Here is a 25,338-nt window from a genome sequence, read left to right as displayed (position 1 = left end):
AAACACAAAGTGGCTCACTGTTTTCAGGCCTAGATGTCAGCTAAGTTTCTATTACTGAAAATTTCGTGCGTAGCTTACCTAGTTCCAGACACAATATACCCCTTGAAGTCCTCCCTTATACTCACCCATTGCTCTGTAAAAAGATGCTTTTTATCCAGTTTATGGCAGTAATGCATTGGCATCCATGGCGTTATTTTTGTTTCTCCATCAGGCCACTGTGTTCCTACATCCATTCTTTCATTTGGACAGCGCTCATCTTGAAATATCCTCACCCTGATTTCAAAGTTATGGGAGCTGTTTTTAATTTTAGTTAAATTTGGATTCTTATAGTTTTAATGTTGTGACTCCTGAAGGGTTTCCATTCTTAACTCTGAATTTTCATTTATTTAATTATTAATTACATTTTATTTTTATATCTGAATTTTTCCCAGTCATTTCTGGATATTGGCGTTTCAAAAACCTAGCTGACCCAGATCCACATCCATACACATCCATATCAAATCCGGATCCATATCTCTATCCTGGTAACTTAATGCACTCAGTTGATAGACACAGTATTTTATAAAACCCAAAATACTAGTACAAAACTGCATAATACTCATAATTACAAGGTATGTGGGCAAATCTGTATCACTTGCTATGGAAACAGATAAACTGTAACCGATACAAATATTTCAAATTCCATACATGGAAAAAATATTAAAAGATTTTGGATAAACCAATAGCCAACACAAATTATAACAATAATAGTAAACTTAATTCCATAAACTCTATTAGCAAATTTGCCAACATGATAAGCAATCTGGAAGTTCTCAGTTATACATAGAAGAAATAATGAATCTGCCATTCAGTTGTTCCTGCTTGAGAGCTTTGATCTTAAATCTATACCGTGGATATCTGGGCACGGCCTGGCTGGAACCCATGCCAAATTGACCACTACTGTCTGTAGCAGGATGGCCATCATCATAAACATAACCTACGAGCTTGCCACAGGAAGCACAGTTGAGTTTGGTCCTCTTTCTCTGAAATCCCCAATAGTTCAAGGTCTCAAAGAAGGGCATAATCCTGTCTTCCTTTTCAAATCTGAACTTGGTGTCATCAATGGCAGAGAATGAAAGGGTGCCCCTATTGCCGGCTTCAAAATAGAGATCTGCAGGGTACTGATAGCTGCTGCGGAGATTCAGAAATACACCACATTCTGCACAACTGTTGAACAGACAAAAGTTTTGGGTAGGAGTTTTAGTAATTTGGGTATATGAATTATTTGATCAGAATTCATTAAATTCATTCAAATCTTGGGATTTTGGACATATCTCTGTACACAACTCTTTTGACAGAAACAAGTTTTGGGGGAAGTTTTAGTAACATGAGTAAATGAATTATGAGATCGGAATTCATTCAGTTCATACCAGTCATCAGATTTTGGACATATCTCAACCAGAACTAGGGCATAGCAGTCTCTCACACACACATAATGCTGGTAGAAATAAATATTAAGAACAGACTGGAAGCAAGGAGAACTTACCTGTAGGAGATTGAAGCCATAATAGTTGAAGATCTTGATGCAATTGAGGTACAGGCGGAATTGTGATCGTATGGGGTCATTCATAAGCTTTCAGAAACTGAAAGTCAAAGCCTATTAACGCGTATTGTGAAAAATAAGCTTCTCCCGATCAAATTCATTGTCTTCTTTTGGGGGAAAAACAATTCGTTTCTGGAATTAGGACTTCCAGCCGGTTATGGATTTCATGACGTGTTAATGCCTGGTACGGTTGGCCCAGCTGGATATTTGCCTTCAAAGTGTTGTATTCCATCACCGCATAATGTAGTAAAATAGATGAAGTTGGGGGTATAAATATAAAAAAAAATTGAACCTTTGCAACTTCCAAATAAATTCAGCCATTCATATTCTTGTTTAATGTATTTTTTCGGTTTTAAAAAATGAATTTTTTGTAACTTCAAAATAAATATATTTATTTATTTCAGTAAATTGATTTATTTCAAATTTAAGTTGGGGATAGTCTCAAGGTGAATTGGAAGAAAAATCAATATAAAGTTGTTATATGTTGGAAAAATGATTTATCCATAAGAATTGTGAAAAATATATTTATGTAAGGATGTTACTTTTTACAAGTGGTTTTTATTCTTAATTTTTTTCTATAAAATTTGAACCAATAATAAATATAAACTCAACTAAATGTACTCAACTAATTCACATTTCATAAGTATCTCAACTAATATTTGTGATTATGAAAAATTATTCTAATTATAACACTCTATTATCAAATTTCATTGACTCCATTGAATTTGATATTTTTTTTATTTTTGATAACACACTACATCATTAAACTTACTACAAAATTAGTCTTGCCACCAATTATAACCTCTTTAACTTCTCAATAACTTTTTCATAAGTTTGTGAATTTAATCTATTTTGAATGGTTGCTAAAAATGATTGGGAGCTTCCTTATCTAGATTCAATTCTCCAAATGACATAATGAGCTTTGATATAATATTTTTAGTTTAGAAATAAGTTATAATAAGTCTAAAAAATCAATAACAAATTTGATAGTTTTATATTAATCTATTAAAAATTGTCTTAGAAAATGGTGTTTTAATTTCTAATATGTTGATTTTTAGAATTAGAGAATTGTCCTCCACCAAGGTGCTCTATTAAGGTACTTCTTGATGTGAAGTCACTGGTTCAATTTCCCGCCTCAATCGAGGTGATATATTTGACGTGATGAAGATGTAGTCCTATCAAACTTACAAAAAAATGAAGAATTGTCATGCTCCACCACACCTACAGAATTAACCTTGGAAATCAATTATAACCTCCTAACCTCTAGATAAAATTTCCATAATATATGTTAATTGAATCCATTTTAGATAACTGAGAAAAATAATTGAGATATTCCCACTTAAATTTAATTACAACAAATAATTGAGATACCCTAAAAATAAACAACACTGAACGATATGAAATTTTATGTGATTTTAGTTAAAAACTCTTTTCATAAACAAATAACATGATAAACTATGATATAAAATTTTTAATTTAGAAATAAATTATAATAAATCTAAAAAATTGATATCTTGTTATTATTTTATTACAAATATTTTCTAAAATAGTATTTTAATAATAATAATAGTTATTGCTATAATAATAATCAATCTTTTGGATTTTGGTTATATCTTTTTTTAATAAGAAAATATTTAAATAAATATATCCTATAAATATTTTATTAATAATTTTAATATAAAAATAATATTTTCTTAACACATTTTTAATGTTTATATATTTTTCGTTATTGCTAGGATATGATCAAATCTTTTGGATTTTGGTTATATTTTTTTCAAATAAGAAAATATATATATATATATTATTATTAATTTTAATATAAAAATAATATTTTTATAACATATTTTTAATATTTATATTTTTATTTTATAATAAAAAATTATATAAAATAAAAAATACTTTAAAATATATATCATATAAATATTTTATTTATTGTTTGATCATTTGATTTGTTGAAGGGAGTAATAGTGTTCTCGAAGATTGATCTGAGATCAAGATATTATCATGTACACATTAAAGAAGAGGACATTTACAAGACATCTTTCAGGACCCGGTATGGGCATTATGAGTTTGTCGTAGTTCCATTTGGTTTGACTAATGCTCCAGCAACTTTTATGTGCTTAATGAATAATGTATTGTGTCCTTGTCTAGACAAGTTTCTTATTGTATTTATTGATGACACCTTGATATATTCTAAAAATGAGGAAGAGAATGTCGAGCATTTAGCAACAGTGTTGAGATTACTGAGAGAGCATCAGTTGTGTGCCAAACTCAGCAAATGCAGTTTATTTTAGATTGAGGTACATTACTTGGGACGTGTTGTTTCCAATGAAAGTATAGTAGTGGATCCATAGGAGATAAGAGTTACCATGGAATGGGTAGCTCCTAGAAATGTGGATGAGGTAAGATCATTTATGGGGCTAGCAGGTTACTATAGGAGGTTCATGATCCGAACTTAAACAGGAACGCTACAACTTACAGATATAATCATAAATACAGAGATGCAGCAGAAAAACACTTCATTTCATTAATAGAAAAATATTGAACGATGCTTACAAATAAAATGGAAATAAGACAGCGCGAGCGATGGTAGCTTATCTCTGAGAAGAGATGTGGCACCTACATTCCTCTAAACTAAGTTACAATGAGGCTCAAGGGCCTTTCTATTATTGAACAATAAGAGAAAACCCTAAACAACCAAAACCCTAACCCGAGGAGATGTAACACCAAGAGTTTATGAGCCCCGTTGGGGTTATTTGGGCAGCCAACTTCCTGAGGTCGTAACTTGGTCATATTATCTCCATTTGAAGCATATGATACCTCGTTGGAAAGATCTCTCCGAGAACTACAACAGTTGATTTGATTGCTATAGCAATCATCAAAGGAATTTTAGCAAAAAAAAAAAAACAAAACAAAAACAAAAACAAAAAAACAAAAACAAAAAAAAAACAAAAACAAAAAAAAACAAAAACAAAAACAAAAACAAAACAAAAAACAAAACAAAAAAAAACAAAACAAAAAACAAAAAAAACAAAAACAAAAACAAAAACCAAAAACAAAAACAAAAAAAACAAAAACAAAAACAAAAAAACAAAAAAACAAAAAACAAAAACAAAAAAAAAAACAAAACAAAAACAAAAACAAAAACAAAAACAAAAAAAAACAAAACAAAACAAAACAAAAAAACAAAAAAACATCTTTTAGGGCCTCAAAACGGCTCTGAAAGTTCAAGACCCGAAAAACTGTCAAAAATAGTAAATTGTGCTACAATTAAGGAAACTGAAAAATTGAAAGAAACAATGGTGAGGGTCCAAGTGGAATAGGCGGTGACCACCAATATCCACCTGGATCAGTACTCCCCCCTTAAGAAGCAATGGTCCCCATTGCGTTGAGTTCCTCCATGAGATGAGGAAACTTTTGCTAAACTTGGTCCCTAGTGAGCCATTTGCCTTGGTGAAGGAGTTGGCCTGCTTTGACAACTCGATATAGTTGTGTCCTCTATTGCCGATTGTTCTTGATCTGTGTATCCATGATTTGATCAGTTGTGGCCTGTTCCATGTAGTCTAGGTTGAGCTATGTTGGTGTGAGTTATTCTACAATGTCAGATGTGTCCAACAATGGTGGAAAGTATGGTTGAAGGTGATCTACATTGAACACTTGGTGCAGACCAAGGAATAGTGGGATTCTAAGCTCGAAGGCATTGTCACTGACGGCCTTGGTGATGGTGTATGGCCCATATCCAAAGCGGGCGAAGCTTGCGGTGGAGTCCAGCAAGGCACTCCTTCTGCAAATGTAGTGAAACTTTGTCGCCCACCTAGAACTTATGCGGCACTCGATGTTGATCATGGCGTTGCTTGTGCCTAGCATTAGCTCTGTCCAATATATCATGGACCTATTGGCAGATGTGTTAAATGTGCTCAATGAAGTTGTTAGCCCTTTCAGCTTCAGACTGCACGTGAGTCGAATCTACCTGAGTGGCTGCAAATGGTATGGCCACATCAATGGGGCATAATGGTTGAAATCCCAACCCTACCTGAAAGGGGTTGTGGCCTATTGAGTTGTGGAGAGCTTTGTTGTAGTTGTGTTGGAGATAGGGGAGAATTTCATCCCATGTGCGTGGATGCTTTGAGTTGTACATGCACATAATGTGTACGAACATCATGTTGAGAACCTCTGTTTGGTCATCAGTTTGGGGATGGACAGTCATGGACTTAGTAAGTTTTGTATCCAACATCAACAAGAGACTTGACCAAAATGCACTGGGGAATCTGTTATCTCGATCTGAGATAATGGACTGTGGGATCCTAAAGTTTACCCGCACTCACTCAAAGAAGAGCTTAGCAGTTGCCCTCTGTTGTGATATTCTTCTTGCAGGCCACCATGACGGCCATCTTAGAGAATCTATCGACGACCACGAAAACGAAATCATTTTCGTGCTTAGTAGAAGGAAGGCCTGACATATAATCCATGGAGACAGATTCCCAAGGCCAACTAGGAGTAGGTAGAGGAGTATACAGACCTTGTTTCTTGATGGTTGGCTTGGCAATGGCACAGGAGGTGCAGGATCTAATGTACTTCTCAACATCTTGACAAAGTTTCAACCAATAAAAATACTTCTGCAATACCATCATTGTTTTCTCTACTCTGAAATGTCTAGCAACCCAACTGTAGTGCGCCTCCCAAATCATCTTGGCACGCTCACTTGAAGGAACATAGATGTGTCCCAAGTGACATAACAATGCATCCTTAAGGTGAAAATTTGGAACTTTCTTCCCTTCCAGGAGTGTCTGGTATATGCTGCCGAATTATGGATCACTCTTGTAAACATGTGGCTATCCCGACCTCTCATGCCCATAGGAGTCAAGCACAATGATTAGCGCCATGACCAATGGTCGACTAAGACAATCAACGACATTATTGGTGTTTCCCTTCTTATACTTAATGTTGAAATGGAACTGTTGCAGATAGGTGGACCATTTCTGATGGTGATCATTCTGCAACTTCCCTTTTGTCTGTATGAACTGTAGAGGTCAGTGGTCTGCGTGGATGAATGTTTCCTTCCCCATAATGTAATGCTTTCATTGACGACAGACCTGCGCAATGGAATACATTTCTTTGTCGTAAGTGGGGTACTTTCGGATTGTGTCTGAAAGTGTCTCACTGTGGTAAGCCACTAGATGCCCATGTTGAGTAAGAACCGCACCAATAACATAGTCGGAGGCATTTGTCTCAATCTCAAATGGTTTTTGCAAGTCTGGTAATGTGAGCACTGGTGCAGAACTAAGGTGATTCTTCAACTCGGAGAATGCTCCATATTGGGTTTCCAACCCAAAGAACTTTTCTTTTGCCCCACCCTTGGTGACTTGACTTGAAGGCCAAGTGATATGAGAGAACCCCAACACGAACTTACAGTAGAAATTGGCAAGACCCAAAAAGCTGCGGAGCTCTGTTAGAGTGGTTGGGGCTGGCCAATCTTGAATGACTTGTATCTTGGATCGGTCCACATGTACACCCTTCTCATCAATGATGTACCCCAGATATTGAACCCGGGTCAGGCCAAAGGTGCATTTCTATAAGTTAGCACACAACTTGTGTTGTTGAAGGGTTTGGAGGACCTACCGAATATGGTGGAGGTGCTCTTCCCAACTCCGGTTGAAGATCAAGATGTCATATAAATACACCACCATGAATGCATTGGTGAAGGGTCGCAAGATGTCGTCCATCAGTCTCATGAAAGTTGCAGGGGCGTTCGTCAATCCAAACGGCACAACCAACCATTCAAAAAGGCTTTCCTTTTATTTGAAGGAAATCTTCCACACATAGGAGGGCTCGATAGGCACCTAGTGATAACCTGACTTCAAGTCAATCTTGCTGAAATATTTTTCCCCCTTGAGCTGGTCCAGAAGGTCATCAATTCGTGGGATTGGGTACCTATTCCGGACAATGATCTTATTTAGCACCTGATAGTCAATACAGAGCCTCCAGGTCCCATCCTTCTTCTGTACCAATACAATCGGTCTCCCACAGGGTGATGAGCTTGGCCTGATGTGTCCTTTCTTCAGTAGTTCCTGAACCTGCCTCTTGATCTCATCGTTTTACAGAAAAGAGAGTTGATAGATCGATCCATTCGGAAGCAGCACGCCTAGGGTCAGATCGATGGATTGCTTGACCTGACAGTGCAGAGGTACCCCTGTGGGTGAGGCAAAAATATCCCTGTACTCCTCCACGACCTTGTCCATCTATTGTTGTTGTGTAGAGGAGCCCTGCTTGGAAGCTGTGGCCACAACCTTCTTCTTTCCTTGTGGTTGAACCATCAGAAAAACAAATTTCCTTCCTGGGAAGTGATCTTACTGCATTGCTTTACAGTGATCAAAGAGATGGCGGTAGGCGGGGCTACCTCTGGTATCATGTACAACTTATTAGCCAAAGTAATAATCATAGAATGAGGTCTAGACTCATATACAACATGTCGCTTCCACAAATATGGTTGTCCTAACAATAATCAAAAACTTCAAGAGGAGCAACATCACACGGTACCTCATCCGTGAAGGGCTTGATGTTGTAGGAAAGGCAACACTACTCGCAAATTCTAAGATCTCGTCCTTGGTGAAGCCATCCGATGGTGTACGATTGTGGATGTGTTGTAGTATTTAGACCCAGCTTCTTTACGACCTCTGCTAAAATGAGGTTCTTTTGGCTCCCGTTGTCGATAATGAACTATAGGGGAGAACCCTTTACCCACATCTGTGAGTGGAATAGGCATTCCCCCCCTCTGGATCTTTAGGCTCAATTTTCTAGATCTTTGTGGTGGCCACGGTGGCACTGGGCTCTGCATCAATGATATGCTTCCCTTTGTCAGTTCCCTTATCGGGTTCTAGTTCAGAGTTAGAACCTATGTCTAATTCGAAAGCCTTCAGCTCGGCCACCAATGACTGCTTGGCCCGACACTCACCTGTATTGTGAGTGGAGCTCTTATGGAACTCAAACCATTTTGTGTCCTTCTTTTTCTTTGCGAATTGGTTCTTTGCTTGTGGCTTCGGCAACTTGTCCTAGGTAGCCCTGCCTTGGCTTGGTCCTTTGTTATGTGATTTGGGGGCACATTTTCCTATCTTTGGATTCATAGATCTAAAGTCCCGCTTCTTTTGTTTAAACTTCTACTCAATCTTTACAGCGTACCGGTACGTCGTGCCAACAACCGTGGTACTTAAGCACCAAATGCTGCTCAATATCCTTGATACCCAGCTTCGTGCAAAGGGTATGGAAAGTATTTGTGAACTCTGGCACCTCTTGGTCCCTTCCTTGCCATAGCGAGGAGATGTCTAGGAACTCCATCTCGTCCTGGATGTACTTGTGTAGACAGTCGCGGTACCTAAGCACCAAATGTCACTCAGTATCTTTGATACCTAGCTTCGTGCAAAGGGTATGGAAAGTATTTGTGAACTCTGGCACCTCTTGGTCCCTTCCCTGCTATAGTGTGCTCCACTTTATATATTTATCTTCATATCTCCTGATAGGGTAATACTATTCCTTGATGGCGTCTCGGAAAGAATTCCAAGTGGGTGCGGCTGAAAACAAAGAGGGTTCACTCTCATGCTTTTTTTCACAGTAGGTTTCCCACCAGTCCTTGACGTGTGGGGCAACTTTAAGAAGTGCAAAAGTAATCTTTTCCCGATTGGAAAAGTTATGAACTGAAAAATATCCTTCCAACAGATTTAACCATTTATCTACAGCATCTGCATCTATCAGGCCTTCAAATATGGGAATATTGAAGTTAACTTGTACCTTAAAAGGAGTAGCGCCTCCAGAGTGGCTGTTGGATGAAGATGCATCGCCTGTGGGTAGTCGTCGAAGGATCTGGGCAAATTTATCCATCATCACGTCCCTTTGTCGCTCGAGGGCTTCCTCGAGCAACATTTTGAAAGCATCCCCTGCCCCCTCGTCTTTCTTTTCTTCCACCATGGGAGGTCGTCGGGTTTTGCAAGGTTGATCCTGTAATGGTTCAACCAGATCGAGCCCTAACTCCTTATACCCTGACCTCGTTAGGGACATGCAAAGAGAAACAGAGAAAGAGCGGAATGATCTGATACCACTGATCCGAACTTAAACAGACACTAAAACTTACAAATATAATCATAAACACAAAGATGCATCAGAAAAACACTTCATTTCATTAATAGAAAAATATTGAACTATGCTTACAAACAAAATGGAAATAAAATAGTTTGGGTGATGGTAGATTAACTCTGAGAAGAGATGTGGCAGCTACATGCCTCTAAACTGAGTTACAATGAGGCTCAAGGGACTTTTTATTATTGAACAATAAGGGAAAACCTTAAACAACCAAAACCCTAACTCGAGGAGATGTAACACCAAGAGTTTATGGGCCCCGCTGGGGTTAGTTGGGCAGCCAACTTCCCGGTGCCGTAACTTGGTCATATTATCTTTGTTTGATGTGTATGATACCTCATTGGAAAGATCTCTATGAGGAATACAATTGCCAATGTGATTGCCATAGCAACCACCAAAGGAATTTTTCCAAAAAAACATCGTTTAGGGCCTCAAAACGGATCTGAAATTTCAGGACCTGAAAAAAATGTCAAAAATAGTAAATTGTGCTACAATTAAGGAAACTAAAAGACTAAAAGAAACAATGGCGAGGGTCCAAGTGGAATACGTAGTGGCCACCAATATCCACCTGGGTCAGTTCATCAGGAACTTCTCTTGCATTGCATATCCTATTACATCATTGAAGAGGCAAGGTAAGAAATTTGAATGGACAGAGGAATGTGTATCCAGTTTTAAGCAATTGAAGTAGTTGTTGACAAATGCTCCAGTGCTAAAGATTGCATATCCGGACAAAGTTTGTGGTGTGTACAGAAGCTTGCAAGAGGGGACTTGGTGGAGTCCTTATGCAGGAAGGATAGGTGGTATGCTACGAGTCATGGAAACTAAATGAGCATGAGCATAATTATCTGATACATGATCCTAAGTTGGCAATGATCATTCATGCATTGAAGATGTGGAGGCACTATCTTCTTGGTAGGAGGTTTGTATTGATGAGTGATCACAATGGATTGAGATACTTGTTTGACCAACCGATTCTAAATTCCAAACAAGCTAGATGGTTGGTGATGATTAATGAGTTCGACTTCAGATCATGTACATCAAGGGTAAGGAGAACAGGGTTGAAGATGCTCTTAGCCGGAGAATACAAGTGAATCATATAGCATCTATGAGCTCTTATGGGACAAACTTACAGAATCGGATCTTACAGGCGGGACAACAGGATGGAAGGTACATGGAGCTTATGCACAAGTTACAACAGGGTGTAGGTGGTCAGGATGTGGACTATCGTCTTACAACATATGGTTTGATCAGATTTAGGGACAGGATATATGTGCCAGACAAAAGTGAGTTGAAGAAGACTATTTTGTGAGAGTTTCATGCAAAATTGTATTCAGGTCACCCAAGATACCATAAGACATTGACAGCAGTGAAGAAGTTTTATCATTGGCTAAATCTGAAGAGGGACATGGCAAAGTTTGTGGCTAGATGTTGGATTGTTAGCATGTGAAGGAAAAGTGTAAGCACCATGTGGACTACTACATCCAATTCTAATTTCAGAGTGGAAGTGGGAGGTCATTTCCATGGATTTCATCATAGGTTTGTCGAGTACATCAAGACAAGATGATTCCATCATGGTTGTATTAGACAGGTTGACAAAGGTAGGGCACTTCATTCCAGTGAAATCTACTTATTCAGCTAATGATGTAGCATAGGTCTTGATCAGAGATGTGGTGAGGTTACATGGTGTTCCAAGAAGGATTGTGCCAGACAGGGATGCTAATTTTACTTCCAAGTTTTGGAAGGAGTTGTTTGCAAGTTTGGGGATAGAGTTGGTCATTAGCACAACTTATCATTCGCAGATAAATGGACAGATAGAGAGGGTCAACAAGATATTGAATGGCATGTTGAGGATGTATGTGATGCATCACTAGAGGAGATGGGAGGAATACCTTCTGTTGGTTGAGTTTGCTTATAACAATGGGTATCAAGAGTCATTGAGGATGAGTCTATTCGAGGCACTATATGGGCGGAGTTGTAATATTCCCAGCAATTGGAGTATTCCAGTGAGCAAGGTATTGATAGGTGATCTAATTTAGAATATTAGATTATTGTGCTAAGATCCTCCTAAGATTAGAAACAAAATGCTTTCATTGTGCTTAAGGATTCATAAGTTTTGCAAGTGTAAAATGAGTTTTTATGTTAATTTTATGAGAAATTTTAGCATAAATAAGAGATTGAACAACAGCACAAAAATGTACAGAACATCACCAAAAACACATCACAACAAGAACATGATGAAGGAGTTCACCCCTCCTGGGCTACGCCTCCTTGGTCCAATTTCCAATGGCTTGGGTCTCTCTATTATGCTCAAAAGTGTAAAAAAATGTGTTTACAATGCTCAAATGCTTCTGCAACCTGCTCCAATGAGTCCAGAATGCCCAAAAATGGCTACTTGGCCTCTTTTTTCATCCCATTTGGTCAAAATCTGGACAATGTATGACCTCTCATAGTTTCTCCACTATTTGCTCTACAATTCGCACAAAATTCGACATCATCCTACAAATTCACCCCATTTTCCGCTAACGGAGCAACAAATTCTCCGAATTTTGGGCGGATTTGTAGGACCGTTAATTTTTCCACCAAGGCCTTAAAACCAAAATCTTGGTCATATGGGGGCCATGCGCCAAGGGGCTATCCCCCCATGCTGGCCCCCTCCCTCCAGCGGTCACAGTGGATGCTAGCGGTTTCCGCAAGAGTGTTCACATGTGGAGGCCCGTTGGCATTGACTACTAGCGGTCTTCGTTGGTAGAGCGCTTGGTGATTACATCAAGCAGTTAGCAACGACGGTTATAGTGTTCACATGGGGGCGGTTAAGTCCGCCCACCCCCCAACCTTGGCAGTGGTAATCTTTAACATTAACTGGAAACCCTTATGGTTAAGAAACATAGTGTGGGCTCAATGGTAAGTTGTTGCGTTTATGAGTGGGAGCTCATGGGTTCAAGCTCGGCCTCCGCCCTATCTACAATACCAAATTTTACAATGCCAATGGGAGGACATGTGGTGGCCTCAAGCTTATCCATGTGTCACCTCCTTATTAGCCCAAACAAAAAGCACATGGACCAATAGGACAATGTCAACTCAACAAAATATTCTAAAAATATTCTAGGAATATTCCCCTTTCCACCTAGGTGGTTCGGATGCCCAGTTAGCATCCCTGTCAGCCATATGTTGTTTTTTTTACTTGTTTGACAAAGTGAATAGGTTGCATTTCTAGGAGCATACGGTGTCCATTTCATGCGAAATGAGTTGTTTCAGATTCAGGATGACGAGCACTACGCGGTCGTTCAGGTTCCACATCATTCTGACAACTTTTATTTTTGAGCATAATTTTAAGCACCTGATCATTTCTTCCAACTGGAAGCCTTTTGGACCCCAAAAGGTCACTTTCAATTGTCTATTAGGTGACGGTATAGTTCCCTCACCTTTTCAATCTATATCCATTTGGATTTTGAAGGATTTGTACCCTTGAGCCCCACTCGAAGATAATCGACACTTCCCATTTTCAATGTCCTTGTTCTTCTGTCAAGTATAGTGTCTTGTTGAAGCTCATCAAGGAATTCTGGAGAAAAGTCTTCAATAGATGGAATTTGAACATTCTCTCCTTGATCTTCAATTAAATGAGGCTCATACAACCTTAAATTCTCAACATTAACAACAACATATATTTGCATATATGAAGGCAAATCCAACATGAAGGAATTATTACCAATCTTTTCCAAAATTCTGAATGGACCATATCTAATTGGTTTTAGTTTTTTACCTTCTCCTTGGAGCCTCCCTTTGTTAATGTGAAGCCAATATTCATCACCGACTTGGAACTTGTGATCTTCACGATGCTTGTCGTTCCTTGCTTTGTACTTGCCTTGGTTCTTTTCAATTTGTTCCTGAACTTTTTGGTGTACCAATTGGATTTATTCAATGAACTTTCTTGCTTTGTCTATGTCACTATGACCATCAATAGAAACATATTTTCCAAAAATAAAATCCAAAGGAGATTTATGCAAGTATCCCAATGCCTCAAATGGTGGTGTTTGAGTTGAAGAGTGCTCGGTCCGATTGTAAGCATGTTGAATATAGTGCAAATTTTCTTCCCACAACTTAGGGTGCTTGCTGCAATACCCACCAAGAAGATGCATCATTGTTCTGTTCACCACCTTTGTTTGACCATCTATTTGTGGATGAAAAGTTGTACTCTTTTTCAATTTAGTGTCCATGAATCCCCACAAGCTTGACCAAAAATTCCCAACAAAGCGAGAATCTTGATCACTAACAATGGATGTGGGCAATCCAAAATGCACCCATACATTCTGAAAGAATAACTGAGCAGTTTGTTCAGCTGTAACTTTCTTTTTACATGGCATCAAAATACACATTTTGTTGAACCTATCCACAACTACATACAAATAATCATGACCTCTTTTTGACAATGGAAGACCTCCTACAAAATCCATATAAACACTCTCCCATGGCCATGAAGGAACCATAAGTGGTGTGTACAATCCTAACTTCCTATTGCTAGGCTTACTGATTGCACATAATGAACATCCTTTAATAAAATGAGACACACTTTCAAGCATACGAGGCCAATAACAATACCTCTGTAGATGTGCCACCGTCTTACTTACACCGAAATGACCAACAATAAGAGAAGTATGTGCCTCTCTTATGATGTTAACTCTTTCTCCCTATGGAATACAAAGCTTGCCAAGATGGTACAACAAGTTATCATGTAGATGATAATCCAATTCCTCCACTTGGTTACCTTGACTCAAGCTTGTATAAACATCTTGAAAGTCATTGTCTAATGCATATTGCTCAATATAAATTTCATGAAAAATACAACTATGCTTGAGTAAAGTAGATGCACTAATAATAAGCCTAGAAAGCATATCGGCAACTTTATTGTAGATACCTTTCTTATACTGGATTATCAAGTGGAATTGTTGAAGAAAACCCATCCATCGGAAGTGCCTTGATTGCTGCAAATTTGATTGAGATTGCAAGTATTGCAATGGTTGATGATAAGTGTGAATGATTGTTTCCTTACCCATTAAGTAGTGTTTCCACATTTTCACACTTCGCACCAATGCATACAATTCCTTGTCATATGTAGGACGGTTAATCACTAAACCATTAAAAGTTTCTGAATGAAAATATATAGGATTACCATGTTTCATGACGATTGCACCCATGGCGTAGTCACTAGCATCAATCTGAATCTCAAATGACTGCCTCAATTCTGGAAGTGCAAGTATTGGAGTTGAACTGAACTTTTCCTTATATGCATCAAAGGCCTTTTGTTGTTTTCCTCCCCAGTGAAAAACCTTGTTCACACTTGTCAATACATGCAAAGGAGTTGCTATAAGAGAAAAGTTAGCAAAGAATTTCCTCCAATATTGGGCTACTCCCAAAAAACTTATTACCTTAGTAACGGTCTTGGGCCTTGGCCAATTCAAAATGACATCAAACTTTGGAGGGATCTATTTTCAACTCACCTCCTCCAACAATATGACCCAAGTAAACTAAAGAAGTTTTTCCAAACTCACACTTTGACATCTTAATATACAACGGTTATTTTTTCAAGACATCAAGTACTTTTCTTACATGCATGACATGTTCATCACAATATTTACTAAAAATTAAGATGTCATCTAAGTAGACTATAACAAAATCATCAAGAAATGGCCTCAACACATCATTCATCACACGCATGACTGTAGCAGGAGCGTTACATTAAACCAAAATGCGTAACTAGCCATTCAAACAAACCTTGTTTTATTTTGAATGATGTTTTCCAAATGTCTCCTTCAGTTATTCTAATTTGATGGTATCCACTCCTTAAGTCCAAATTAATAAAATACTTTGCATCTTTCAATTGATCAAGTAAATCATCTATTCTAGGCAGTGGGTAACATTTCTTTATCATAATTTTGTTTAATGCACAGAAGTCCACCCACATGTGCCATGTTCCATCCTTCTTTCGCACCAAGATAATAGGTGAACCACATGGCGAGGAAGATGGCTTGATGATCCCTTTATGCAACAATTCTTGAATTTGCTTCTGTATTTCTGCACTTTCCATCACTGACATCCTATACATGCCAATGTTAGGAAGAGGACAATCTTGCTGCAACTGTATCTCATGTTGGATTCCTCTCTTGGGAGGTAATCCCTTTGGTTCCTAAAACATCTCATCATATTGGTTAACTACATCAACCAATTCAGATTTCAATTTTGAATCACAACCTTTAAAAGCTTCATTATCAACATCATTCTTGGGTTTGATCATTAGAAGCACAAAATTCTTGCTTGAATTCACTATTCTTTTCATTTTCTCCGCATTAACAAGCGAAAGATTTAGTTTCTTGCTATGAGGTCTCACAATATATTCTACTCCATCTTTGAGCAAATGGTATTTGTTTTCATGTCTATGGAAGATAGCTTTTCTATCATAAAGGTACAGGCTGCCCAAAACTATGCCACATATATCTAATGGCACAACATCAAGTTCTACTTCATCTATGAAATTTGCAGTAATGGCGAATTTCAGTTTACAGTTTCTAGTAACCTACAATTGTGCATTGTCACACACCCATCCAAGTGGATGTGGTTTATGATGCGGAATGGTTTCCAAGTTTAAACTTTTGACAATGTTTTTAGAGATAATATTGGCTTGAGAGCCATTGTCGAAAAGTGTATCAATCTTGTTATGTTTTAAGATCACCCTTATGTGAAAAAAGTTGTATTCTCTTCTTTTCATTTGGAGTTTCATTTTGTGAATTTGAAGAACTAGTGCTAGCAATGAATTCTTTTCCTTTTATACCCATGGTTGTGATTTTAGTTTCATCACCCGAATTGGATCCCAAATCATGTTGACTGGTTGCAGTTGTCTTTTGTTTTCCCTTGTTGTTGAATTTTTTTGGTTTCATTTCAGGATGAAGCTTCCAACAATGAGCTTCATCACAACCCTCTCTAGAACGATGTTTGCATGTTAATTTCTCTCCTTCTTTTTTGATAGATGCATTTTTCTTTCCCTTCCCTTTGATACTCTTTTTGTTCCTTTACTCTTAAATGGATTTTTACTACCTTCTTCTGAAGTGTTTTTCTTTCTTGCCTCAAGACGAGTGGCTTGCACACACACATCATCTAGATTATTGAGATTAAACATTAAGATAGTATGCCTAAGGTAACTGTGTAAACCCCCTATGTACTTCAGCAATGTGTCCTGTGATTGCAAATCTACACCTAACATCAAAGACCTTTTTTTGAATTCTTGGGTGTAATCTTGCACATTTTGACCTTTAAGCTGTCTAAAGTTCTGCCAATTCGTGATGGCTTTCTACATATAAGATAGAGGGTATAATTGTATTTTTATTGCAACAATGAAATCAATCCAAGAAATTGAGATCTTACCGTGCTTTTTTATCTCCTCTTGTGTCTTTGATTCCCACCATACTAGTGTTGCACCCTTCATTCTCAAGGAAGCTAACTGAATATTTATCTCATCCTCTTGAAGGTTTTGAATTCTGCAATAGACCTCCAACTGACGAATCCAATTATCAAGCTTCTCTGCATTCACTTCACCATTATACATGGGTAGCTCAAATTTAACATCAAGTTTTAAAAAACGTGATTTACCAATTCCCTTTGAAGTACGATGATGAGTATGAGTAAGGGTTGTGTGAGTGGAAGAGGGTGAAGATGCTTGTGAAGAAGATGAAGATGGTGGAGAGGGTGTATGTTTTTTTTTTTAACAAGATCGGATACTTTTCTATTATAAAAAACTGCTAGGAGCAAGTCCTGTTACAAAGAGTGAAAGAGGAAGAAGAAGAGAAGTCCAAAATGGGTGCGCAGACCCTGACTTCTTGGGAGTAAACTTGAAGAGGATAGATTGAAATAAAAAGCGGCTGTATTGCCTTACAAAGAGACCTGCGAGTAAGCAAAATTTACTAGACATTTGACTGATTACATAAACTGATTGACAGAGTCTTCGATCTGAGGTTCCTTCTTGATGCTTGCTCTGGTTGATGCCTCAGCTTGCATGCTCTGAGTGATATTTTTGATGTGAGATATGGCCTCTTCCATGTGATTACATTTTTCTTTTAGGCTCTCAATCTCGGCTCTTTGTTTTTCCAGTTTCTTTCTCTTGGATCTACTATCTGCCTGAAAATCTTCTTTGAGTTCATTGAAATGTTTAATGAACCTGGCTATCATGAAGCAATGCTGTTTACAGAGCGTGCAGGTGTTGTTGCCAAGCACTCTGTCCAGCGGGTTCTCAGGTTGGTCTCTGCCTTCCTGATTCACGTTCTGCATTCCGATGTCTGGAATCTCTGCCATGGCTAGGGAGCTGAAAGAGAAGAGGATACTGGCCAGTAAAACAGGGGAGGAGGAATATGAAGGGACAGAAGAGGGGGAAGGGAAGTGGTTAACGCAGCTGACCACAGGATCTAAAGTAGAATGCGCAGGGATGAATGGGGCAGCCGTGGAGGAGAATAGCGACAGCGACAAATAAACCTAAAGATAACAACAAATATACCTGAATACTTTGGAGGGGAAGCACGCTTCTATGATGCTCAGGAAACTGCCTCGCTTGTTGCAGAGCTTCTGGAACCGATTGAGTGGAGAAAGGTCTCTGATCTTCAGGAGGAAGACGAGCGATATACTGAGGCGCACAAGGTTGAGAGGGTTGGGGGGGGGGTATAAATCAGAGCGGAGGTGGAATGGGGTGATGGGATTGATGTGAAGATGTAGGTTTGCACTCGATGAAGATCAGGGGAAGGATTTTTGTCACAGTTTATGAAGATCTTGAATTGACTGATATCAGGAGGCCGCTTGGTTAGTTCACGGGAATATTGAGAGATGAGGATCCTGTTTGCATACCGGTACCTTAGGGTGAGGTTCGATGCAAGAGGAGGAGCTTGATTCGAGGCAGAACGGGTTACTTGCAGCATAATTGAGTGTGGCCTGAGATCACGAGAAGGATTGCAGAGAATGATTGCGTCAAGATTCAAAGAGGAGCTGATTAGACTTGTCTGAGGAGTTGACTGTCCTTTGGATTGATTACGGGATTGCTTTGCCATAGATGAGCGCGTTCTCCTTGACTTGGCCGATCTGCCTGGATGTTGCCATGGAGGCGAAATGATCTGCTTCCTTATTATTGTCTCTCAGAACATGTTTGAATAATGTATCCCCCAGTTCCTGGAGATTGTCTAAAATTCTGATTTTTACGTTGTTGAGAACCTATTTTTTGAACTGTGTCCCCGACACCATGGCTGCGATAACAATGGCCGAATCTCCAACTATTATAGGATTCCTGAGTTTTAACCTGTTCAAAATGGAGGTGCCTAAATAGAGACTATATGCTTCCGCCAAATTGTTGGACATTTGGCCCAATCCCCATTCATAGCTCACTAAGGTTTTCCCTTGGCTATCATTTATGATACCCCCGGCTCCTGCTTTCCCTGGGTTGTTCTTGGAGGCACCATCGAAGAACAAGGTGTAGCGTTTTTGGTCAAGGATCCACTGGCTTACTTCTTCCTTTGTGCCCCTGATCTTCCATTGAGTTCTTCTCATGCTGCCTTTGGGATAATCCGAGCATATTTTGCTGAATTTGATATGGAATTTGCTGAGCCATTCCTCCTCTTCTTTGTGCCAGTTGGTTCGCTCTGGGGGAGCTACTAAATTTTTGCTTACTGTTTCAGAGATGAGGGCAATTGTTTTGGCCAAAATTCGGGCAGGATTGGGCTTTTTGTCATTGAAGATACAATTATTCCTGGCAAGCCAGATTTGCCAGCAGAGAGTGGCTGGGATGCATTTCCATACTCGGGTTATGATGCCTTTGCCTTTCTTGGAGAAGGGATAAATTCTTGCCCATTTTTTTTGCAGGGATGGGAGCTGATTATTTGTTTCTTCAATTTCCAAAGGGCTGGCCATCTGTTTCCAGCAGCTTTGAGCAAGAGGGCATTGGAAGAACAAGTGGTGACTACTTTCCTCCTCAGTTCGATAGAAACAACAAATTGAGGGCCCTACGATGCCTCTTTTCCTTAAGTTTTCAGCTGTGAGCACTTTACCTTTGAGGAGAGTCCAGTTGAAATGTTTGACCTTGGGAATGCATTCTGTTTTCCAAACCGTTGTGGAAAGATTCCAGTTCTCTGTTGGGTTGAGGGTCTGAAGGAATTTGTATCCATCTCTGACCGTGAATTTGCCTCCACTTGGTTCCCATATATACCTGTCTACAACCCCTAAATTGGTAGGAGCAGCACCTGAGAGAGAGGCCTTGAGGTTGAGCCACAAATCTTCAATATTTGTGGGAGGCTTTATGTTCTTCCAGCCCTGCCAAACATTGTGCTCCCAGGTAGAGATATCGTACAAGGTGTGTAATTTTTTTGCTTCCATCCAAATCTGCAAGGGCCTGAGATTTTGGATGAGGTTTCTTGGTTTGGTGCCCATGATTTTATCCTTCCATATGTTGATCTCCTTGCCACTGCCAGGCACTTTGGATATGTTGTCCCTAAACTGAGGGAGGACCTTTTTAATGAGCTTCCAGACTGGGGTGCAAGGCCGCTCAACAATTGTTTCTGAGAGAAGATTTGAGATTGTTCCATTGAGGTATTTCTTTGAGAGAACATCCACCCACCAGGTGCCTTTGTCAGTGAGTAATCTCCATATTAGTTTGAGTCCCATGGCTCGGTTGAAGAGGCTTGGAATTTTTATGGCTAGGCCTCCCTTTTCATAAGGAAGAATGACTTGCTCCCATTTGACTAAACTAAATTTGTTTGAGTCTTGCCTCCCCCCTTGCCACAGGAAACTTCTCATGAGCAGTTCCATATGCTTGTGGATGCTGGCTGGAGCCAAGGTGACCGCATACTGATAGATGGGGAGGGCCGAAAGGATTGCCTTTATTAAGGTTGATTTGCCTGCTAGGTTGAGCCAAGAGACTCCCCAGTTCAGAAGTAAGCCTCTCATTTTTTCAATATGACTAGTCCAGATCTCTGCCTTGATTGTTGCTTTGGCTAAAGGCAAGCCAAGATATGAAAAATAGCTCCAATTCCCTTGAATTGGAATGTCCAGTATATTGGAAATTCTTTTCTTGATTTGGTCAGGGACATTCCAAGTGTAAATCTTGCATTTTTTGTTGTTCAATAATCCTCCTGAGGCATCTAGGAAGGCATTCAGGACTTTCTTAAATCTTTTGGCCATTATGCTTGAGGCACCCCCGATGAGGAGGGTGTCATCCGCAAAGAGAGAGTGATTGATCTCTTTAGTCCCTCTTTCTATGCCAATTCCAGTGATCAGTTTTTGTTTGCGGAGTTTTTCCAATTGAGCGCTCAAAGTTTCTGCCATGATGATGTACAAGAACGGGGAGAGAGGGCAGCCTTGCCTCAGCCCCCGGGTGCTTCTGAAAGATCTGCTCGGGCGGCCATTAATCAGTGGGGCAGTCCATGGGTTGGAAATGCAACCAAAAATGATATTTATGAAGTTGTTTGAGATCCCAAATTTTTTGAGGACAGCTGATAGGAAATGATGGTCGACTCTATCGAAGGCATTTGCCATGTCTAGTTTAATTATCATGCCTCTTTCCTCTCTGCTGATACTGCTGTGGATTGCCTCTTGGATGAGGATGACATTATTAGTGATCTGCCTGTGGGGGACAAAACCTCCTTGATTCTCAGAGATAAGATGGGGGAGAAGCTTTTTAAGTCTGTTGGCTAGGATTTTGGTTACGATCTTGTAAGAGACATTGCAAAGGGAAATTGGTCTAAAGCGGTCAAAGTAATGGGGATTAGGGTCCTTGGGGATAAGAGCAAGGTGGGAGGATTTAGTGTTGTCTCCCATCTTGGAGTTTTTGAAGACATTCTTGACCATCCTTACAAAATCTTTCTTAATGGTATTCCAATGATTTCGAAAAAAGGCTACCGTGAAGCCATCTGGCCCCAGGGCTTTGTCCTGTTGCATGCTGAATGCTACGAGTCTGATTTCTTCCTTTGTGATCTCCTGATCCAACTCTTGGTTTTGAAGTTCGGAGATTTTGTTCTCTACCGCACTGACAAAGTCTGAGCTGTCCGACTGCTGAGGGGCTGCTATTAGGACGGAGTTGAAATGGTTGAAAGCTGCCTCTTTGATTTCTTCTTGCTCATTGATCTCTCTCCCATCGACCACTATTTTGTCTATCTGATTTCTTGCACGCCTGAGCTTTATACTATTATGGAAGAAGGAAGTATTTTTGTCTCCAGCCTTTAACCATAAGCATCTTGATTTCTGCCTATGGTCGTCTTCCTCAAGTCTGTTTTGCCTGTATAATTCTCTGTACATTGCGTTTTCATGGTTTATGTCTTCAGCTGTAGGCTGACTGTTTTCTTTTTCTTTGTTCCACTGTTCCATCTGCTCTTGGAGATCCGCCTTTTTCTTCTTCTCCATTGCCGCATTTTCCTTGGCCCACTTTTTAATGACGGTTCTCAGGTTTTTAAGTTTGGTTTCCCAGACATAGCTTGGGGATCCCACAACTTCCTTTGCCCACTGAGTTTGGATGAGAGAACTGAATTTTTCATTCTGGTCCCACGATTTGTTGTATTTGAATGGGAGAGGTCCCAAATTTCTCCCTTTTTCCATATACAACACCACAGGTTTGTGGTCAGAGGCCGAAGCCTGAATTATTTTGCTTTTGATGAGAGCGTGGCTTGCTGCTATTCCTTCCTGTATTAGAAATCTGTCAAGCCTTTCTTTTATGTTGTGACTGCCTGTTCTTTTATTACTCCATGTATATTTCCCGTTGCAGAGAGGGATGTCGATGAGGTTGTGAGTCTGGATTATGGCTTCCAGCGCTTCTCTTGAAGGGTCCGAATGAAAATTTCCTCCAAACTTTTCATCCGTGTTTCTTATGAGATTTAAATCTCCTCCCAGGATTATGTTCCTATCCGGAGAGGCTAGTAGTTCAGAGGATAAAGAGTCCCAGCAAGATGCTTTGTCCCGGTAGTGATTAGGTGCGTAGATGTTGTAAATGCTGAAGACTTCTTGTGAAACTTTGTTTCTGAGATCGGATTTGATCCACCAGTTGCAAGACTGGAAGTTGGTGGGAGTCCATTTATTTTTGTTCCAGAGTGTTCCTATGCCTCCTGAGGCACCTTCTGAGCCTGAAGAGAAGCCTTCAAAATTTTTGATTCTTTTTATTTGGTTTTGGAATTCTTGGTCTGATAACTTGGTCTCCTGGATGAGGAAAATTTCTAGCTGCTCCTGGCTTATTAGATCGCAGACTGCGTTTATTTTTGAGGAGGAGCCCATCCCCCTACAATTCCAAGAGACCAGATTCATCATTTCCCAGACTTTGGATGAGTCCCACTCCGCTCCTTTGATTTTTCTCCACTTCCTTTTTGCTTATCTAGGTAGGAATCCATTGGTTGTTGTGCTCCAGTTGCCATATCTTTCACTGTTGCCTCATCTCTGAGCTCTTTATTTGATTTTCTGCCTACCTTTCTTGGCGGATCTGATGGAATATTGGCTTCTTTCAGTTTGTTTCTGGTGAGAATTCTCTCTATAGTTGGGGGGGGGGAGGGAGGAGGGATTGAGGGCGAGGAGATTACAGCGAGTGTGGTTCGGGGGGATGGAGGGGGGGAGGGGAGGTTTTCGACATCCAGAGATTCGAAAGGATTGGAAGAGGATGGAAAGGATGGAGTGGAGCTGGGAGGAGGGGGAGGAGGAGGAGGGAGGGTTCCTGAAGGGGGCTTTGAGGATGTCCCTTGGTTGACTGAGGGTTTTTTCCTCTTGACTTGTTCCCAGTGACCTTCTGATTGTTCTTCATTTTCAGTGGATTCATTTATTTTTAGCTTGCTACATCTATTTGCAAAATGTCCATATTCGTGACATACCTTGCATTTGAAGGGGAGCTGTTCGTAGTCAAGTTGTTGGATGTGCGTCCATTGATCGACTTTAATCTTGATGGCTTCCAGCAGGCCTTTCCCAAGGTCTACTTCAACGCAAATCCTGGCGCATGCATGCATGTTCTCCCTTGCCTCAGATCTGTCAATGAATTTGCCTACTGCATTCCCTATTGCCTTGACTGATTCATCCCCCAGCAGTGGAGTGGAAGATGTGGGAGGCGGACCCAGACCGGGACTGCGTTTGGGATGTCCATTTCCGGATCGAAGTCCGGAGTCCATCTGTTTAGGTAGAGGCCTCTTGAGTCCATGAAGTAAGGCCCATTTCTGAATATGAGGTTCCTATCTTCCTTGGATTCGAATATTAAGGTGTAATAGCCCCTTCTGCAGAATCTGATATCTATTTTCCCTTGGATCATTGCGTTCCAGTTGCGCTCCACCCATTTCTGCACTGTTCTTGGAGATGGCCATAAACCTGTGAACTGTCCAACCAGGCCTCGTTCAGCGAGTGTTATTGCCGATTTTCGTGGAAGGGATGGAGGGAGAGAGACCTCAGGTATTTCATCGAGGCGCTTGATGAACTTCGATTCAGAGGGTCGCGGTCTTGAGGCAGCTCTCTCAGGAAGCAAAGAGGCGAAGAGAACTTCATAGTTTTCAGGGTCCGAAGGGGTGGGGGGGGCGTTCCCAGCCATTTAGAACTGCGAAGCCAGGATGGAAGAAACAAAGGCGCAGGGGCCCCAGAGCAGCACCGACAGGAGGCCAGTGTCAGGAGCAAGCAGATGGAAGGGCAGGGGCTGTCGGCAGCCCTGCCAGCCAGGCCTGGGGGGCAGAACCAGGCGAGGGCGGGAGGAGGTTTGAATCATGCGCGCAGCTACCAGTCGAACACTCTTCTCCATTCAAGTCAGTGGAGAGGGTGTATGTTAGGTCCCTATAATACTATTGATTACCCCATTACTATTGTAGTTGTATCCCTTATTAATATTGTTGTACCCCTATTGTCCCCATATTGTTATTACTGTGCCCCATAGAATCCCTCTATTGTTATTTTTGTGCCTTTATATTATTATCATTAGGTCGACTGGGTTATATTATGACTCCTATATATAGAAAGGAGGTTTTGTCATTTGAATCATAAAAGAATCATTCATTTGTGTAATGTAAAGGAGGTTGCCCCTCGAAGAGGCTGAATTCTAAGGTGTTGATCTATATTTTCTATCTTTTTTGTGAGTTGGTTTTATAACATTTGGTATCAAAGCTTTGGATTCTAGGGTTTCACTGCTCCAAATAGGTCATCGTGGAATTTTCTCTATAACTTTTTTTCTGCGACGTTTCAGAGGCGAAAAAAAAACCATTTGAGATGAAATCGAACTGACCCTCGGGTTCGAATTTCAGAGATTTTTGCGCTATATTTGCGGAGATATGATCTGAGGAAGTTGGTCTTTTTGTAGACTCATAAATTACATTCCAAACAGGGGACCTAGGGAAAATCATCATAACTTTCTCTCTGAGTATCTCATTGAAATTTCATAAGAAGGTACAGAAAGAGGATGGATTTTAGTTTCTTGTATATATTTATCAGAGCCAAAGGTTGAAGCAGGGACACGTGGCACGTCGTACAATTTCGCTCTACTGAACTAGTCTATAATCAGGTCACTGTGGGAGATTTGGCATAAGTATTCCTTGGAGAATCCAATTTGGATCAGACTGGTGGCATTGGAAAGAGGACACATAGTGCTACTGCAGATCGCAATTTTAGAA

The 25,338-nt window shown here is 40.0% G+C and overlaps 1 protein-coding gene across 1 annotated transcript; it reads right to left on the bottom strand.

Annotated features, from left to right (window-relative positions):
• Positions 1-616: 616 nt before the first annotated feature.
• Positions 617-1,830, bottom strand: LOC149230300 (uncharacterized protein At4g08330, chloroplastic-like). Its single transcript, XM_089376034.1, has 2 exons — positions 1,526-1,830; positions 617-1,206 (listed from the first exon to the last, which is right to left on the bottom strand). Exons 1-2 carry the CDS (start codon positions 1,603-1,605, stop codon positions 813-815), a joined length of 474 nt encoding a protein of 157 aa, XP_089232160.1. The 5' UTR covers positions 1,606-1,830; the 3' UTR covers positions 617-812.
• Positions 1,831-25,338: the final 23,508 nt, after the last annotated feature.

This window comes from Pinus tabuliformis, chromosome J (assembly GCF_031772625.1).
Source record: "Pinus tabuliformis cultivar Carrire ecotype Pingquan chromosome J, CPIR1, whole genome shotgun sequence".
Taxonomy (NCBI): Eukaryota; Viridiplantae; Streptophyta; class Pinopsida; order Pinales; family Pinaceae; genus Pinus; species Pinus tabuliformis.
The sequence above is the reverse complement of the archived record's forward strand: the minus strand, read 5'-3'. Positions and strand labels throughout refer to the sequence as shown.